Source organism: Balaenoptera physalus (assembly GCF_965194825.1).
Source record: "Balaenoptera physalus genome assembly, chromosome: 2".
Lineage (NCBI taxonomy): Eukaryota > Metazoa > Chordata > Mammalia > Artiodactyla > Balaenopteridae > Balaenoptera > Balaenoptera physalus.
This window is the reverse complement of record NC_138883.1, coordinates 173,434,888-173,454,953: the sequence shown is the minus strand read 5'-3', so window position 1 is coordinate 173,454,953 and position 20,066 is coordinate 173,434,888. Positions and strand designations below refer to the sequence as shown.

The window sequence follows — 20,066 nt, the reverse complement described above, 5'->3', positions numbered from 1 at the left end:
CTCTTTGTAAAGTTTGGAGGAATATTTGCTCTCAATATTTTCCCCTTCCTTTCAGCTCTTCTGTCTTTTTGTTCTCATACCTCATGACCAAACTTCCAGCTTCTACTAACATAACATTAAATAAGATATGAATCTTAGCAGAACTTCTAAAATGACACACTTTTTAAAGTTATACATTTAAATACTTCTCTTTGCTTTGGAAATGCATTAAAATGTGCCTATAGATAAGGAATGCACGGTGGGGGAGTGTTGCTATGCACCCTGGCCTCTATCATCAAGCATGGACACTAAATTAAGGAACAGAAATACCAAGAATTGGTAGCCTCCAAAAGCAAGAATTGAACAACTGTTCAAATGTGACAGGTCTGGATTTTAAAAACCTGGCCACTCCACACACTCACCAATTTGTAATCTTGGGCGAGTTTCTATAACTTTCTGAGCCTCAGATTTTTTTCATTGTAAAATGGGCATAATATTTACATTACAAGTTTATTTTTGTTGAAAGGATTAAGTGAGAATCTGCATGTAAAGTACATGGAATAATAAGTAACTGGTAGACAGTGCTACCAATTACTTATTAGATTCTTTTTTCTTCTTAAAAAAAATTGAGATTCTTTTTTATTCTTAAAAGAAAGTTTTATAGGAATGCAAGACACTAGGTCAGGATATCAAGACAAAAGGCAGAGGGCCAACCCAGGTGTTCTGGGCACATAGTACGAACCTAGGTCAACTCCCTGAGGGATTCTAAAGTAGGTTTCCTCAAGTAGGCAAGATTGTCTTCTTCATCAGTCCCAAGACATACTCAGAGGGCTGGCTTATACCAGCCGCTCTTCACTTCAGGGGGTAGAGAATCAGGTGATTGAAACTCTCAAAGTACCTGAAGGATGGGGCTGTGTTTGTGGTGGCCGTGAAGATGCACCACTCAGAGCTGATGGAGTGAAATTGACTCATGGTCCCTCCACTGTGCTCTGAATCTACATTTGCAACAAGGCCCTATTTCCCATGAGCTGCTCCCAGCCGATTACTGGACACAACAGGGATACAAATACAGGCCCACCTGGAGCTCCACTAGCAGGCAGATTTGGCTCAAGGACTCCCCAGTGCCCTGGCTGGAGCTTCTTTCCCAGATCCTCTTTCGTTTCCTTACTTCTTCATAGGAATCAGACGTACATCACGCTGACTGCTGGTCCCAGCCTCCTCCCTCCCTCCCCTTTTTCCCTCATCAGTATTTGCCCTAATAAGTGTCTTGTGTGTCTAATCCTGTCTTATCATCTGCTTTTCCAAGGGCTGGAGCTAACACAATATTGAAAAGAAAAATCACGTAACACAGTACAGATAATAGCGCACAGGAGTTCAGGAAAATTCCCATTGGGCGCCATTACGGTAATCATGGAATTGTTTAAACCAGTGCCCTAAACAACACGCTGCCCCAAGGCCCAGCCCTCCCTCCTGTCAGAGGAAAACTTAAGCAACATGGCATCATTTCACACTGTCATCTGGAGATTTGGCTCCCAGTTCTCACATCTTGGCACCAAGCTTTATAAATATTGCCCCATTCCTTTCCCCAGTGACTTACTTTCTTGTCTGCTTTATCCTCACTGGGTGGTTGGAATGGAGTTTACTCGGTATTAGACCCTCCCCTCAAACTTGGCCGCACAATAGAATCACCTGGAGGTTTTTTTTTTTTTTTTTTTTTTTGACATTCCAGTGCCTGGCCTTGACCCCGGGAGACTGGCTTCTGTTTTAAAGCTCCCGGGGTGCTTCTGTTGTGCAGTCAGGGTTGAGAACCATTGCTCCGCGTGAAGCACAGAATGAGTCAGCTCACCCTCATGCGTTTATTAGCTCCATCTGCAAAGCTTGTCTAGAAAATGATCAATCAGCGGTTAAAAATCACCAGCCAGTATGGTGACAAAATTAGCAAAACTCGAGTACTTACAGATGCAACATGAGTGACTGTAGGATGATGTATTTCCTCATATTCAGATGGGAATATGGACAGACTATCAGATCCCAGAGGAGAAATCTTTCACAGCCATGTCGCCAAAATGCCGTGAGCCCCTCCACAGACAGAGAGGGTCCGTGAATGCGGCTGTGCTTGATGGGCCCATGGCTCCTTGATTTGTATTCATGAGCTACCAGATGTGTTTGGAGGTCGTTGGTTGAGTCTGGAGCCCACCTGTTCACTCAGTGAGGGGAATTCTTGGCACCAGGGCCGGGAATGTTGGCTGTGGCCTCTAGAAGTGGAGTAGTGGGCTTCTGCTTGCCCCCTCTTGGGGCTGGTTAAAACCGTGCGTCTTCTCCCTGCAGAGCGAGGCCGGTTGTGACGGTGGGAGCCCAGCTTCTCCTGCACCCGGTGATCATCAATCTGGAAAATAAAACCTGCCAGATTCCAGAATCGATGGCATCTGTGGCCTGGTGAGTCAGTGCGGGGCTTCCGGCCCTCTTGTGTGAACTCAGATCACCTGGAGATCTGGTGAACATGCAGCTTTGGGGGCCGTAGGCCTGGGATGGGGGCTGAGACTTCACATTGCTGAAGAGGCTCCAAGGGGGTGCTAATGCTGTGGGTCTGTGCACCAAATCTGAGTGGCCAGTTGTTAGTCTCTCAAAAGAAAAATAAAAGGATCTCTGACACGATGCTGATCTTTTGCTGTCATGGGAAGGCCATTTCTCCAATCTACAGCCTCCACGTGCGATGAGAAACAAACGCACTTGAGAAAATTCCCGACAAAGCATATCTTGGAGATCTCTTTTAGAATCTTGGCATACTAAAATAAACATTAACCAAACTGAAAATATAATAAAATACCTTGATGCTCATATTTGCATATGCATATGGAAACCACTTTTCAGACATATGTATTGTCCTTTTTTGTTTTGTTTTTTTTCTTAAATAGTCAGGCTTGGATTAAATTACTTGGTTTCCTGTGCTGAAAATAGATGTCAGTTTTATAACCTCACATCTGTATACAATGAGGCAGAAGGTAAACATGGTAAAAATAGAGATTTTTGTGTCCTCAGCTATATTTCTGTGGCCATGATCTCATCATCAGGAATAGGCCTCTGCCTGGCCTGGAGGCAAACAGGCTCGTACACCTTCTGAGAACGTTCCTTGTGAATCTGGCCGGTCACCCGAAGGCAGTAAGAAATGGAACTTGGCTGTTGCACAGCTCAAGAAAATGCCACTTTGCTTCTCAATATGTAGGTCCTCCAGGGTCAGAAGTCTGTCATATTGGGTAATGCCTTAGGGTATATTCTCTGAAAAATCAACAAATGTTTGGAGCATTTGAGATTTACCTCCATTTCCAGATGATATGGTCGGTTCCTGAGAACGTCAGAATGCAGAACACACCAGCCTAGACCCATAGAAGTTATTCCCAGCCAGTTTCAGCACGTTGCTCATGGCCTTGGACAGGGGTTCAGACTGGAGTCAAAGCCTTTGAGGGTGGTGGATGGGGGTGTGGAGGACCCTGAAGAATTCTTTGAAAAACATCCTTTGCTGGGACCTCTCGGTTCAGGGAGGCCTGTCTTCCCCTTAAGCAGCTTGAAAGTAGCTGGGAAATGCCCTGAGCACATTTTAAAATGGTATGAAACCATAAAATGCTATAATGAAAACCTGATCTGAGAAAGTATGTGAAAGAGCTAGCTAGCATCTCTCCTAACCCTGGATGAAATGAACATGAAATGAACAATGAGTGCTACTTGGGCACAAGTATTAAAACTTTGGTATTTCGCCCAATAGTCCTCTGTTCGCACATTCATCACTGAATGGACTTGTAGACTGAATTCTTTTTTTTTTTTTTTAGTTTTTAAATTTTTATTTATTTATTTATTTATTTATGGCTGTGTTGGGTCTTCGTTTCGTGCAAGGGCTTTCTCCAGTTCCGGCGAGCGGGGGCCACTCTTCATCGCGGTGCGCGGGCCTCTCACTATCGCGGCCTCTCTTGTTGCGGAGCACAGGCTCCAGACGCGCAGGCTCAGTAGTTGTGGCTCACAGGCCTAGTTGCTCCGCGGCATGTGGGATCCTCCCAGACAAGGGCTCGAACCCATGTCCCCTGCATTGGCAGGCAGACTCTCAACCACTGCGCCACCAGGGAAGCCCCCTAGACTGAATTCTTTAAAGCATATGTGTGTGGCACACTCTGGTGTGAAATGTTGTTACGAACTAGATCATCTTTTCTCAGGATTTTTCAGTTTTTGAATTTTTTAAAAAATTTAAGTGTTTTTTAACAGATTGTGGGATCTGTTTGGTTTTATGGAAAGAATATTCCTTTTATTTTTATTTTTAAAAATTTTTTTATTTTTTAATTTTTTTTTCATGGAAAGGCATTTTATTTTAAATATAGCAGATTGGGAGTTTGGGATCGACATGAATATTACTTTTTAACAAGAAAATTTCCTTCTTTTCACGAACTCTTGTTGCATTAAATCAGATTGCTTAGATAAAATACGATTTGTTATGTGGGCAAATTACAATTACAATTATTTATTTGATTCTATTGCAACCATTTCCTGAAAGATGTTTTATTTTCACATGCAAAAATTTTGAATGGGTAACTCAGAGTATTAGAAGATGGAAAATTAACAGTGGGTTCAGTCTCGAATGTGTTCCTCGGATACTTTTTAAAATTTATTATAGGAATTTAGCTCATTTTTTTCAAAATGATTGAAAGGCGTTTGTTGATTTTCTTTTCTGTAATTTTTGTCTGTATTTGGTATAATCTCGTATTCTACATCTGAAAACTATTAAGTAAACCTCTAACTGGGAAATAGTTCTCCATTTCCCTCAATGTGAATTTCTCTGCCTTTCAAACAGCTGTGTAATTTTATAAAGTTTCTGCTACTTGCATTTCTAAACTAGAAAAAAACAATAAAGCCAACGCATAAATATTCACATAATTGTTATCTAATGAGAAAGATTAAAACTATTTGGTAAAAAAAATTATTTTATAAATTTAAAAGTTAATAACTATCCCCTTTTCAAATTTGGAAAAACTTTTCAGATATGCCTAACTTTATGTAAAACCTGATATTTGCCATCACTGAAAGAGTATTGAATTGGTTAGATTGAAAAATGAATTGCTTTGTACTTTTAAGTCCTGTTTCACATTTATCTCATTCCTCCTCTCCCATATGTGGCTACGAGCACCATTACATCACAGGGTCATTATTCTAACCCTTCTTGCATTGGATTAGGACTAGTATTAGAGGATTTGTAAGGTACTGTCCTGCCTTCTGAAGCACCAGAAGTATAGCCCAACAGTTTCATTTAGAAATTATGTGATGAGGGATCCGGGCTGGTTTAATGGAGTTTTTTCACTCCAGTCAGACCTATTCATATTGACTATGATCATAAATGCTAGTTTGAAATTTTAATTCTAATTTAACAATAATTCACAGCTTTCTCTGACAACAAGTGTGCGTTATAATTAGGTATAGACCTGTGAGTGCACCTAAGTATTTGTTATATAAAACATACGATGTATATGTGTGTGTTTATATATAACATAATATAATATAAATGTTCTAAATTCAGAATGAATACTTCAGTGAGGTTTTCTTTTTAGATCAGAAGAGAGTGCTTTGAAAGTTATAACTTGGCAACTTTTCTGCTAAAGATATCTATAAGCCAAAAAGTTTAGGTTGGAGTGCTATTATCAATAATTCAGTAAGTCGTAGCAGTTATTTAAACTTGTATGAAAAAGTTAAAATCGTCCACTTAATGATATAAAGGTAACAGAAAGGGGGAACTAAGAAGTATAGAATAACACTGACATATAATTTATAAACCGAGTGATCCTTCAGCTGATGACATCGTTTTTCAATCAAATTCTTCTCAAAAGGAGGAGAAAATGTTCACATTCATAACTTTATCTCTTTTGCAAAAATTTTTATTGCTTCTCAATTGTGTTAGACAAAATACTGTATGTAAAATTATTTTAATCTATAGATATAATGATAATTTTATTACAAATAGGAATTTATCTTATACAAGCTAATGAGTTTTGTCTATTCAGTATAAGGATGAATAGAAAAACGGTCAACAGTTTTAACACGTACCCAAGTACCTCCAAAAAAGTCAGACACAGAAAAAATTCCAATTTTGAAAGCCAGACCTGCTACAAAATTTAAAGATGTGATTAACTATTCATCTTTCTTGAATTATTCCAATTGAAGTGGAAGTGGGTTGGAATTCATGATTTCTCTGGGGAAGTGGTACAAACACTTGAAATAGCAGAGACATCTCGGAAAACGTTAGGCTTAATGGTATGTGACAAATTACTTACCCTGAAGGGAGACATTGACTGAGGTCACGGGAGCTAGATGAATCCCAGATGTGACACATCTTCATTATATCTGACACAGGAAGCTGACACATAATTAAAGCGCGACTAGAGATTATTTACTCCTTTTGGATTCTGTGGAAATATTCAAATCATACTATTTACTAGTAAAAACGTTAAGGCTGTCATTAAATCATACTTAAGTATTTTCTTACATTTTTACTTTCTTGGAAATGTGAAAAAGCCCCGTCTTGAATGCTGGCGCTTAGAGCTTGACATTTTTCCATAGGGAGGTCAGCACATGCAACAGTCAGGCAGAGACCACTGGCCGGTCCTCATTCCCTCCAAGGCCACAGGATAGACCCAAGTGCAGGCCATCCTACAAGCCACAGCAGGCACCTCCCTGGATTGAGTTTAGGGCGTGTTCAAGGCAAAACTATAAAGGTCTCTCCTACATATCCATCCTTTTTTTATTGACCTTATACACTGTATCATTGTGCTTACCAAGCCTGAGACGGTCACTCTACGCTCCCCATTTTCTTTCTTTTTCCCTTCCCTCTTCTGGTGTCTCTGCCTCAAATTATATCCCACTCCTGGCAAGTAACTGCCTGAGTTCTTATCTCCTTCCACGGAGAGTGGATTATGGGTTAATCTACCGTGATGCTCCATGCCTCTCAGAATTAAATCCAAATACTTTTTTTTAATTGAAGTGTAGTTGATGTATAATATTATATAAATTACAGGTATACAGTATAGTGATTTACAATTTGTAAAGATTATACTCCATTTATACTTATTATAAAATATCGGCTATATTCCCCATGTTGTACAATATGTCCTTGTAGTTTATTTTATACCTAATAGTTTGCACCTCTTGATCCAAATTCTTTAACGTGATTTTCAAAGCCCTGTTCCCTACCTGTTGACCCATCCAGCCTCGGCTTCCTACAGCTTTCCCCATCCTTCTCTAACGCACCAGATTTCTTCAGGTTCCTCAAATTGGGGTCACCTGCTTGCTCACCTCCAGGCTCTGCCACTAGCTGTCCCCCTGCTGTTCTGCCCAATTCTTCACTCCCTGGCACATGGAAGATATTCACATGCATTTCTTGAAAAAAAGGCAGCAAGTAATTGATCAATTAATCCACTGATTAAATCAATCGACCTCTAGTAATATTTTAAGTATTACCTTCCTATGTAATAATGTCACCTTTCTTAATCGTATTAGAATTGTTGGATATATATATGTATATAAATATATTTTTGATAAGTATATATATCAATCAATAAATATATGCATATTTATTTGTTTGGTTTTGTGTGTGTGTACACTAAGAGAAGTATAGAGGAAAAATAAAGCATTCGTTTTATCTGGGGTAAGGTAAAGGAAGTTTGCTACTTCAGATTGAAAAAGTTTATTAACCAATAAATTATTGATTATCATTTTCCCTAGCTTTTCTTTAAGAGTGTGTGCATCTGTGGCAGGCCAGAGCATTTCAAACACAATAGGTGAGCATATTTTCATTTTTCCACTCCTATACCATATCAAGAAAAGTCAACAGTAAGCGTTTCACTGCATAGACCATATAAAGCTTTCAAAGAGCTCTTCATTAGCACCAAGATTTCTATTATAAATGTGGGAACTTCTACATAAATAGTCCTTGAATAATTGGTACTGTCTGGAAGAACAGACCTAATTATGGGGGGAAATGACTTTTTGTGTAAAACCATTATAAAACAAGTTTTTTAGCTTGGGGAGTATTTTATCAAATCTTTGCAGCTCATGTATTGTTTTTGATCCCAACTATGGAAAAAATGTTTCCTGAATAAGCAAGTTGAAATAGGAATTCATATCTCTGATAAAGCGCTACATTCACTGAATACTTTTCCTTTCTGGATTATATTTGCTTTATGTCTGTCCTTTAGGCCTGACTGCCGAGGTGCAATTAGATTCCCTGAAACAAAAAGGAGCCATTAAACGCACGCTCTTCCTTGATAACCATCAGTCACATCTCGTCTTCCCTCTCGTGATAAAGGGGCAGAAATCCCTCCAATGCCAGGATTTTATCGTTTACCTTCGAGTAAGTGTTCCAGAATCACCTTTCTGGCCTCTAACACTGAAGTCCAAATTCCAACCATTTTTCTCCATTTAAACATCACAGTGGTTCACACAGACCCACATCTATGTTCACTTTATAGGAGGAATCTTTAAGGCCACACACCCCTCTGTTGAGCCTGACTTCAGCCAACCTAATGACGTATTGCTTTTAATTCCTAAGCTGCTTCTTTTTTTTCTTTAAATTGTTATTAGAGTATAGTTCGTTTACAATGTTGTGTGAGTTTCTGCTCCTAAGCTTCTTCTTGTTTTGAATACCCTCTTTAGTACTAGTACTAACTCAGGTGGTTTTCATTTCTAACCGCCTCACCCCAAAACACATAAAAGTTAGACACAATTTATTTGAATTTTTATCCTACGTGAGGATGTTTGGCCAGATTTTATCAATGTGCATTTCTGAGCCAACTTAGGAAAAGGGTGAGGCATTCAAAGGCTTTATTAAAAGTAAATTACAATTATATTTTTTTTTTTTTAATTTATGGCTGTGTTGGGTCTTCATTTCTGTGCGAGGGCTTTCTCCAGTTGCGGCGAGCGGGGGCCACTCTTCATCGCGGTGCGCGGGCCTCTCACTATCGCATCCTCTCTTGTTGCGGAGCACAGGCTCCAGACGCGCAGGCTCAGTAGTTGTGGCTCACGGGCCCAGTCGCTCCGCGGCATGTGGGATCCTCCCAGACCAGGGCTCGAACCCGTGTCCCCCACATTGGCAGGCAGATTCTCAACCACTGCGCCACCAGGGAAGCCCTATAATTACATTTTTAAAGCAATGTATTTTTACAATAACTCCTAAACCTACCATGAAATAAAAAGCCAAAATGTGTTATGATATCGTTATTTCATCTTCTTACCAGTGGTGAGGTGGTGAAGCCTCTTTTCATTTGGTCTCCTCTTTGAAGGGATATAGTAAGGGAAAACCTGTAGAAAGCAGAGTTTACAAACACATTCTAGAACGAAAAGCTGGTGCACGACCCTCGTGTCTCATTATGACTGATACTGGCACCCAGCTGAAGGGTGGCATGCCCACTCCATGGTTTGGGAGTTCCTGTGTGCCCAGACCTTGCTGCTGGTGCTACCCCCTCCCTCCCCAGGAAGGTTCTGGTGCTTTTTCTAAGGGAACTTCAGATGTGCTGAAGGTGTTTTGAAGTTCATGCAAACAAGGACTTAAAGAGATGATAAGAAAGGAAGAGAATCGAGAGGTTTCCTTCCTCTGAGCCCAAGGGGACTGATAAATTCTGCCAACCTCATTAAAGTAAAAATCCCAGTTCACGAAAGTTTCAGTGACGTTTACTGTGCATCTGATTTTTAACTGTGCAATTTGACCAATCCGTCTGAGTTGTTGAAGATCTGGAGAACCTGAAGATTGCTTCTAGAAGCATGTATTTCAACGAAGCCACAGCTCTAAATGATTCCAACTCTGAACATACGTTCATTAAACTGGCTTCTCTATGCCACGTCCACAGCATGTGCCTAGGCCCGCTGGGGTGGTAATTACTTCATCGTTCACTCTTAAGGGCCAAAGTCAAGTGCTGCCTGCCTTTCACCAACTAACATCTTGCAGCCATTTTACAGGGCCTTTCTTGAGTTTGTGATTATTTTCCCTAGGATGAAACTGAATTCCGAGATAAATTGTCTCCAATCAACATTAGTTTGAATTACAGTTTGGATGAATCCACCTTTAAAGAAGGTCTGGAGGTGAAACCAATATTGAATTACTACAGGGAAAACGTTGTTACCGAACAGGTAGGTCCTGGCCTGTCTTTGATGGTATATTCTCAATCAGGCCCTGGGCATTGCTCCTGTGACCTTAAGACGAAATCCAGGCCCTTTTGTTTTCATTCCTGCACACACATTTGTAACATTTGGGAGATTTTCTGAACATGTTTCCTGAAACACTGCATCCCTGTGTTTTCAGAAGCCCTTCCCCTTGTGGAACCAAGATTTAATTTGTTCAAAATGTGGCTGTAATAGAAGCAGTACAGCCTGTAATCCTCAAAACATCGGTCAGAGTAGCATTCTTTACAGACATTTCAGAATGAATTGGCATTGGGCTCCTAAGTAAACTAGCCTAAAGGGGAGGTCACTGCCAAACAGAGCTTCCAGCTAGGTAGACTCATGCAGAGTGAAAGGAGAGCTTTGGTTTAACTTGTGGGATCATTCATAATTTTCAAGAGAAAGGATGGGATTCAGGTTTTCCCAGATTCTTCCTGATACGTGTTTTTCCACAACACAGGCTCACATCCTGGTCGACTGTGGAGAAGATAACATGTGCATTCCTGACTTGAAGCTGTCAGCTAGACCGTAAGTTTAAATAAATAAACTTGTCCATTTTATCTAATGGCATACAGGTGTTTACTTAAAGCTTCTCTGGAGAAAGTATACACTTCCAGCCACTACCAAAATAAGTGCACTGCGTGAAATTTCTGAGCTTGGCTACACTTTGGGTTAGCCTGTGGTTTAGGTCTTTGTCATTGGTGTCAAGTGACACACCCCAAGACTTTGCCTGAGCCGTTCCATCCTTCACCAAAAGCGGGGGGAAGTGTTTTTGTTTGAAGTTAACTCATCTCTGGTGGTTCCGGTTTTGCTCCTCTCTACCCGCCTCAACCCATCCCCACCCCAGGAACTATCTCGCTGCCAGTGTTTGGAAGCTTCTTGGTAACCTCTCAAGGGGACTTTTTCCAAACTTCATAATCTAGCCAGGGTCCAAAGCAATAGCTTTGATTAAGGGTCACAAGTAGGCATTTCCAAATGCTGTTTCAATTTGAAGTTTGGAGTGAATTAAATTTCCTCAAAATACCTCACAATCAGCTATTTGAGATCTTCCTTTATCTGCCTCTTTCTTCCCTCTTATTTTCCACTTTGCGTCACACACAGCTTCCCCTCCTACTTTCTAAACCATCTCTCTCCCTCTCTTCCCATTGCCCATCTTCCTCCTATGGGATGTTTTCAGTGATGTGCTGAAGCCATCTCCTCCTGGCTTGTGAGCCAATTGTTAACTTTTCGGGAATTTTTGCTGGCAGACTGTTAAGTATGTTGGGAGCTTGAAATTGATCACAGTGGGAGGATTTACACCACTGGAATCGGCAAATGCTACACATACTGGTTTTCTTTGTTTCCTTTTGTTTTTGAGAACTGGTTGTTAACTTTATTTATTATACAGGTTTTTAAAAATAAATAAATTTATTTATTTATTTTTGGCTGCATTGGGTCTTTGGTGCTGCGTGTGGGCTTTCTCTAGTTGCGGCGAGTGGGGGCTACTCTTCGTTGCGGTGCGCGGGCTTCTCATTGCGGCGGCTTCTCTTGTTGCGGAGCACGGGCTCTAGGCGCGTGGGCTTCAGTAGTTGTGGCACGTGGGCTCAGTGGTTGTGGCTCACGGGCTTAGCTGCTCCGCGGCATGTGGGATCTTCCCGGACCAGGGCTCGAACCCGTGTCCCCTGCATTGGCAGGCGGATTCTTAACCGCTGCACCACCAGGGAAGCCCTATTATACAGTTTTGAAACGTTACTTTCCATTTACAGTTATTCCAAAGTAGGGGCTCTATTCCCTGAGTTGTACATACAGCTGTGAGCCTGTCTCAGACCCAGTGGTTTGTACCTCCTCCTCGCCGCCCCTCCCCCCGATGTTGCCCCCTCCTCCACTGGTAACCACTAGTTTGAAGCGCTGGTTGTTAAACATTTACCAGAACACCGCTGGATGTTTTCCTGCCCTTCTCATGCAGACATAGTTTTGATTCCTCTCACCGCCCCCTCATGAGGATCCATCTTGTTTTTTTTCCCAGTGTTGCATGTTTACATCCTCCTCTAAGTCCTTAAATAAAATATCCATGAATCCAGAGGTGCATAGTACCTAATGATTCTTTTTAAACTGCATTTTTAGAGATAAGCATCAGGTCATCATTGGAGATGAAAACCACCTTATGCTCACAATCAACGCGAGAAATGAAGGGGAAGGTGCCTACGAAGCCGAGCTCTTTGTGATAATTCCAGAAGAGGCTGATTATGTTGGGATTGAACGCAGCAACAAGGTAATGCCTGTAGGTGATCTGGAGGAGGAAAGGGCTCGGTGTATTTTTGAAGACAAATCCATGTTAAGTCATCTTAGCTGAGGATTTCTTCCTCAATGAAAGAAAACAAAATGGCACCTTATTTTGTTAAGCAGAATAGCAACGGCCCAGGAAGGAAGATGGTCTTAAGCAGTATTAATATCTTTCTTGGCCACGGTACAGAGATAAACTGGCCCGAGATTGGGAGCTGAACCACGGAAGACAGCTGTCCGAAAGCAGCCCCTCATCAACGTGATCCATCCGCTACACTCCCAAGCGAACTCCCACCCTCCCTGGCTGCTTTCTGGTCTTTGAGTTCCTTTATGCTTCAAGCAGGTCCCAGGAGGTCTGGTTTTCATTACTGCTTATGGAGGAAGGTCCGAGCAATCCCAGCTGAGCACTGAAAACAGCCTAGACAGGCACTGGAAAGGAAACACGTTCATGTTTTCTTTTTTCTTGGTCCACCTTTTCGGGACCGGGACCAAGAAAAAGTCAGGTTTTTGTCATTTGCCAGTCCTGCAATGCCACTATTTGTTAAACTGATGGCAATGCTTTTTATCGATTTCCTTTCCTTATCACAATATGAATCTTCCCACTCAGAATATCCTCAGGTTCTGCTCTAAAACCATTATAAATACACTGAAGGATAACAGAGAGAGTCCCTTGGTTTCGGAGATAACACAGACTCACAATTAAGGGCAGAGACCAAGTTTCACACTTTCATAGTCACCCCTGCACTTCACGTAGAAGTCGGCATGATGAGTGTTATTTAAATTCTTGCTGATGGATATGTTCATTTAACTGAAGTTTATTAAAGTTCTGCTACTTTCCAAAAACTGCATCCTCTTGGGAACGTGCACATTCTAATGATTAAATAATTTAATGAAAAATAATTCCTCTAAAGAAATGCTAACAACGGTTGTGATGTCAGTATTTGAAAGGCATTTACAAACGTGGGGAATACAAAATTATCTGTGCACACCTCTAGTCTCATGACTTATGTTTTGACTGAATTATCTTCTCAGTGAAAAAATAACCCAGAGGAGCAATAATCAAGTATCTTTGACAGTTGTAAAATCATCACGAGTTTCTGTTGAAGAAATTTGTAGGAACATATCACTTAAGAATAATTACATGCAAATAATACATAAACAAACAAACAATGAAGCTCAAGTATGTTATCTTAAAAAATGTTCCAGGGTTCTTCCTATATTTTTATTTCAACTCCCTTTCTGTCAGTGCACCCCTGACTTTGTTAAACAAAGCATCTATTCAAAATATTCTTCTTTTAGCAAAACATCTAGTTTACTGTTCACTGTTGGGTGGAAAACACAGGAAACATTTATCATTTCTATCTTTGGCTTTAAACATTATAACAGACATTATCTATAATCTCCAATGAGTCTTTAACTGTTTTTCCTCCATCAGTTTCCCTTGGGCAGAATTTGATTTGACATGACTAAGCCACATTCTAATTCCTCCTTTGTTGTTAAGCAGTTTGAAGTTTGTGTCTCTTTTTATTTATACTTGGTTCAAGTTTTCTTTTTTTTTTTTTTAACAATTTTCTCTCAAGGGGAAAAGTATGAGGGATTATCTGATTGTCAGTTTTGTTGTTCTTTGGCTAAAAACATTCATCTTTTTGAAAATGTAGAAGCTGATCATCTCTTTCTCTGGAGACCTTAACGGAGCCAGCCTTTACAATTCTTTTCAATGACCTTCTAAATTTTTCTAGGAATAAAGGCCCATGTGCTCTATCTTTTTATTATTATTGTTGTAAACTATATGTAACATAAAATGTACTATTTTAACCCTTTTGAAGTGTACAGTTCAGTGCCATGAAGTATAATCACGTTGTTGTGTAACCATCACTACCGTCCATCTCCAGAACACTTTCATCAGCCCAGACTGAAACTCTGTACCCATGAAACACCAACTCCCTCTTACCCCCTTTCCCCAGCCTCTGGTACCCAGCGTTCCACATTCTGTCACTATGACTGTGTCTATTCAAGGGACCTCATACATGCTCCACTCCTCTGTCTCAACCTACCTCACACTCAGTACGTCCAGAACTAGACGTCATCTTCCCACACTCCTCCTCCTCTCTCTAGTCTATCTCAGAGAATCACGCCAGTCTCCACCCAGTTTCTAAAGCCTAAGTCAGTCCTACACCTGTCCAACCCTATCCTCTATCCGTCTCACTGCCATGGTCCCTGCCTTCCTCCAGGCTGGCACAGTCTTCTCCCGAGATGGTTACACCAGTCTCCTAACTCATCTCCCCATCTCCCAGCCTCCAGCCCCTTCCCTGCATGGGAAGCCCTCTTTCTTTCTTTCTTTTTTTGGCTGTGTTGGGTCTTCGTTGCTGGGCTTTCTCTAGTTGCGGTGAGCAGGGGCTACTCTTCGTTGTGGTGCACGGGCTTCTCGTTGCAGTGGCTTCTCTTGTTGCGGAGCCTGGGCTCTAGGCGCGTGGGCTTCAGTAGTTGTGGCACGCGAGCTTGGTAGTTGTGGCTCACGGGCTTAGCTGCTCCACGGCATGTGGGATCTTCCCAGACCAGGGATCAAATCTGTGTCCCCTGCATTGGCAGGCAGATTCTTAACCACTGCGCCACCAGGGAAGCCCCGGGAAGCCCTCTTTCTAAAATGCAAATCTGACCTTGTCACTCTCTGGCTGAAAACCCTCACTAGCTCCCCATTGCTTGTAGGATAAAGTCCTACAAATCCCTGAGATGACTTAAGAGGCCCTTAATTACATCACCCCTGCTGACCTCCTCAGCCTCATCACGAGTCTTTGCTTCTTTCCTTTACCTCCCACCCTAGTCCTCGAGGGATGGAATTTCTTTTCTGTTTCTGTAACACCTATGCACCCTCCCGCCACAGAGAGCTTGCACTGCTGTTCCCTCTGTAACTCTACTCTCTCATCCCCTTTCCCCAGCTTACTTCTTACTACTCACCCTTCAGGCCTCAGCCTAATAACGATTGAGGCTGCTGAAATTCACCGAGCAATTGCTATGAGCTGGGCTCTGCTCTGTGCTCTTGCAAGTATTCAATTTACTTAGTCCTCATAACAGCCTGATAGAGAAACAGTAAGGCTATCATTATCCCCATTGTATAGATAAGGAGAAATTCAGAAACATGCCCAAAGTTACACAGCTATTACATAGCAGAACCAAGATTGACACCTCAGCTGTCAGGTCCAGGCCCGTCTTCTTAACCACTGAGCTGCCAGGCCCCCTATGAGCTTACGTCACTTCCTCCAGGATGTCTTCTCTGATTGCTTACTTCTATGTGCCTGTCCTCCTCCATCACTGTGAATTTCTGCTCTCATGAAACTTAACAAACTGTACTAATTGTGTGTTTCCACTGCTTGTTACAATTGCTTGTGATTCCTTATTACGATTCTAATAATAATACGACATTTAAGGAGGACAAGCGTGTTTTTTTTTTTGATCAGTGCCTGGTAAGTGGCAGGTACACAGTAAATATTTTCAGTGAATGAATAATACTCTAAGAGCTATAAATGGATGAGAACAAGATAGTCCAAGGAACAGCTGAGGAAAATAATCTAGAAATATCTAGAAAAACAATCATTGTTTCTCCCACTCAGAGAGAGGAAATAAAGGTTAAAAAAAGAAAAAGGGTGGGGAATCTGGGGAGAGAAAAGATCTCTGATTGATGTGAAAAAGCTATTTCTAGAAAGCTGGGGAAAAAATGTACATATGACTTTCAACCTTCAGATAAGATAAAAATATTTACTATAGAAACAAAATCCTTGAATTATATTCAAGGGACACGTGGGTATTTTGGAAAGCTTTTGCTGAGTTTGTTTTTTTTTTTTTTTCTGTTTTCAGGATTGAGTTAGTAATCCCAACACAAAACATCTCTGTACATTTAGGGTTAGTTATGGATCCTTCAGAACTTGAATACATGCTAAAGCTACCTTTGAGAAGCAAAAATATTATCAGCTTTTGGAAAATATGTTTCTTACCTCCTTAGGATACTAACATGTCACTCGGGTTATTTGGGAAGAGCAGGTATTAAATGCTGCCTCTGAATATCAGAGATTTCATTTCTTTCTCATGAGTTAAAACAGACCTTTCAATGGCTGATGGCAGGAAGAGGGCCTTATACTCAGCTGTGTGCTTGTCCATTTCATTTCAGGCTCCTTGTAGGGAAGATTGGGAGCTACGTTTGCTGTGTATCTCCTGACACCGTCTACTACTTTGTGCTGGACATTTTTCTAGGCACTGGGAAGAGAACAGATACAAAAATACCCCTGCCTGCTTAAGCTTATTTTCTTAAAGTGTATGATTTACCCACAGAGCTCTTGACTTAGGTGTCTGGGGTTTGTTTGCCTTTTCTTTGCTTTGGTTTTGGCTCTTGGTTTTTCTCAACCATGTGGAAAGAATGGAAAGGAGGTGGTTTCTGAAACTTATCCTTGAAAATTCACATTACTTCCTTAAATGAAATTTCGATAGAGCTGACAGACGGATAAGTGGTCCTTGTATTTGGAACCCTCTTCCATGGTCCTCTCATGGGGTCCTTTGTGAAAGTCCTCAGTTTGCAAGCTTATCTTTGGGCATGAGGCTGACAGGTAATATATCAGTAGCACTTAACAAGTTAGAATGAAATAATGGATGAACATATGTAGCTATTACCAAAGGCAAGAGCAGGGCCATAGGGACATTAGGTTTTGAAAGATGGAAAGGGGCTCAGGGTGGAGATCCAGATGTGGATTTCTAGCCTGAAGACACAAGGGAGAGCTGTGAGCAGAGGACAGGAGTCCAAAGATAAACCCCCTTTACTTTCTCCTCCGTCGGGTGTAACTTTTTTTTTTTTTTTAATGCTACCACATAGAAATAACTTTTAATTCTTTCCACTCAGTTTGTATATCCTTGCAGACTATTTTCTCTACCCACACATACACACCTCCATCTCTACGTCTACGTTTCATAGACTATCTTTCCAGATCAACACTCATAGATATAACACATCCTTTGTAATTCTGGCATAATATTCCACTGTAAAGATCCATTAATTTAAACACAGGAACATTTATAATAACACAAACATAGGTTAATAACTCCTTTTCCACTAGATTTCACTGTTTTCCTTTCATTTGTTTTCCACATAAACATAGGACAGAAGACTAGAAAGCAGAACACCACAATCTCAGTTTTTTCCACTAAACTGAAACCAGTGTTGAATCACAATCTTCTTCTTGCTAAAATAAACAATATTTTAAACACAAACACAAATGCTGCAATAAATATAACCCTTATTTTCCCTTGTGTACTAAATTGCCATTATGGTACAAATAACAGGCTTTGGCAATGGACTCAAAAATGCAGTTAAAGATCCAGATCATCTCCTAAAATTATTCTTTGAACCTCAAAGAAATCTCCAAAATTAATGAACAATAATCAAAAAATTATTCCTGAGCTATCAGATGCTCCTGGTGCCGAGTTAAACAAAGCAGTTTTCAAGAACTGGGGCCCAATAAGAAATACACTAACACCACCTCATACAATCAGCAAAACAATAGTCTCCCCAAATTTTCCCCTTAAAAATTACATCATCCTCAAAAACTTCAACAAAGAACTATCATATGATCCAGCAATGCCACTTCTGTGTATATATACAAAGGAAATAAAATCAGTATCTCAATTGATATCCGCACATCCATGTTCGTAGCAGCACTACTCACAATAGCCAAGAGGTGGAAACAACCCAAATGGCCATCAATGGGTGAACAGATGAACAATATACAGTACACACATGCAATGGAATATTATTCAGCCTTAAGGAAGGAAATTCTGCCACATACTACAACATGGATGGCCCTTAAGGACATCCGGCTAAGTAAAATAAGCCCGTCGGGTGTAACCTTGAGACCTTCTCCAGCACATAGTTCTAAGTGCCTCTTCAAACTTGAGTTTTTATACATTCTAATCAGAACAGGATATGGGGCAAGACGGGAGGTGAAAAGCAGTGGGCAAACATAAAAAAGTGTTCTCTTCCCATCTTAAGTATTTATAGGATTGAACAAAGATTGGGTATGTAATCTCAAAATGGAACCATGGTATGGAGAAATTTGTGTCCAAAGCAATTCTCTTGCAAATGGTCATTGGGTTGTAGGATAATCTATAATATACATCTTGCTGGCATTTCATGTTTGCAAAAGTTAATTTGTTTAGTCATGTTTAATTATCCATGATCTTCATGGCCCAAATTGAACAGAACAGTAGTGCAAATCATTTCAAAAATGTTCATTTAAATAGTCTACTAAGCATTTTCAGGAACTTCCCTGGCGGTCCAGTGGTTAAGACTCAGAGCTTCCACTGCAGGGGGCGCAGGTTCAATCCCTGGTCAAGGAACTAAGATTCCACATGCCATGCGGAGCGGCCAAAAAAAAAAAAAAAAATATATATATATATATATATATATGTGTGTGTGTGTGTGTGTGTGTATATATATATATATATATATATATATATATATATACACACACATATATATATATATATTCTACTAGGCATTTTCTTCCTCAATGAAACACAACAAATGTGTTTACCCATCCAACACGTTTCTTCTTAAAATTAAACTTTGGTCTTTTCTCACAAGCTTCTCTTCTGAGTTGATGGTCACACATGAACCCTTGGGCTCAGGCACTCACACAGGTGTTTGAAATCAAGGGAAGCTGCCTGGCCCACAGCATTGCTTTTGCGACAGGATGTCGTTTATTCTGCCCCTGACTCTACACTGGTGTTCTTTCCCGTTGCAGGCATTGAGACCACTGAGCTGTGAGTACAAGATGGACAATGTCACCCGAATGGTGGTGTGTGACCTTGGGAACCCTATGGTGGCTGGAACAAATGTAAGAGAAACCCAGATGCACTTAACTGATTTCTGTCTAATTGAATTTTAAAGAGAACTAGTGGAAATCCCCCCAATTAGCACTCAGCAATTTAGCACCTGGCAACTAAAACCAATTAGACAGGAAATTCCCAGGGTGGTGGGATTTTGCATCACAACCCACACTGAGTGGACAATCCGAGCTAAAATACACAAAATGATGAATACTTTCGTATGCCTTTTCTTTTGACATCAGTCTTACATGTCTTCAGTCTCAACAAATCTCTAAAAACTATTTTTTTTACTACATATTTTTTTCTCGAGTATTTTTTCTTTGAATTTCACTACAAATTTTTTCTTTGAATCCAAGAACTACGATGTAAAGGATTTAAGAAATAACAGAATTAAGAATTTTAGCAAAGATGATTAAACTTTTACTTTAGATATACCTCCCATGTGAATATCATTCACAGTGTTTTCCTGTTAAAATATTACCATAATCCAGGTTTTAAAACAGCTTTACCAGGTCTGTACTTTCCATGCATCTTACTTGATGAAGAATAATGCAGAAAATTGTTTAGAGCAAGAAAAAAGAAAGGATCACTCATGATCTGTAACAGGCTTATGAAAGAATAAGGAGTCTTCTTTTTCTTTCTTTGTTTCCAGATTTAGGAACTTCCCATTCAGGATTACTTGTGGTCAATAAATTCATTTTATGCCATTGCAGTTTAAGTATACACAGAGTAACTCCTTGTAATAAATATCACAGTAGAAATCATTATTTTAT

General features: G+C 40.5%; 2 protein-coding genes and 1 long non-coding RNA gene across 4 annotated transcripts in view; 1 reads left to right on the top strand and 2 right to left on the bottom strand.

Annotated features, from left to right (window-relative positions):
* The window catches only part of LOC309656462, a 1,106,578-nt gene that overhangs the window by 819,772 nt on the left and 266,740 nt on the right, over nt 1-20,066 (bottom strand). The window lies entirely within an intron of this gene.
* The window catches only part of ITGA8 (integrin subunit alpha 8), a 182,947-nt gene that overhangs the window by 94,686 nt on the left and 68,195 nt on the right, over nt 1-20,066 (top strand). For both annotated transcript variants that reach the window (XM_082452760.1, XM_082452761.1), the window contains exons 15-21: nt 2,308-2,415; nt 7,732-7,787; nt 8,205-8,359; nt 9,994-10,131; nt 10,622-10,689; nt 12,265-12,412; nt 19,209-19,301. In XM_082452760.1, the coding sequence (XP_082308886.1) occupies nt 2,308-2,415; nt 7,732-7,787; nt 8,205-8,359; nt 9,994-10,131; nt 10,622-10,689; nt 12,265-12,412; nt 19,209-19,301 (766 nt within the window). The remainder of the gene's footprint in view (nt 1-2,307; nt 2,416-7,731; nt 7,788-8,204; nt 8,360-9,993; nt 10,132-10,621; nt 10,690-12,264; nt 12,413-19,208; nt 19,302-20,066) is intronic.
* The window catches only part of LOC309656435 (uncharacterized protein), a 199,890-nt gene continuing 183,641 nt past the window's right edge, over nt 3,818-20,066 (bottom strand). The window contains exon 4 of the mRNA XM_082452968.1: nt 3,818-6,416. Coding sequence (XP_082309094.1) covers nt 6,401-6,416 — 16 coding nt within the window. The 3' untranslated portion in view covers nt 3,818-6,400. The remainder of the gene's footprint in view (nt 6,417-20,066) is intronic.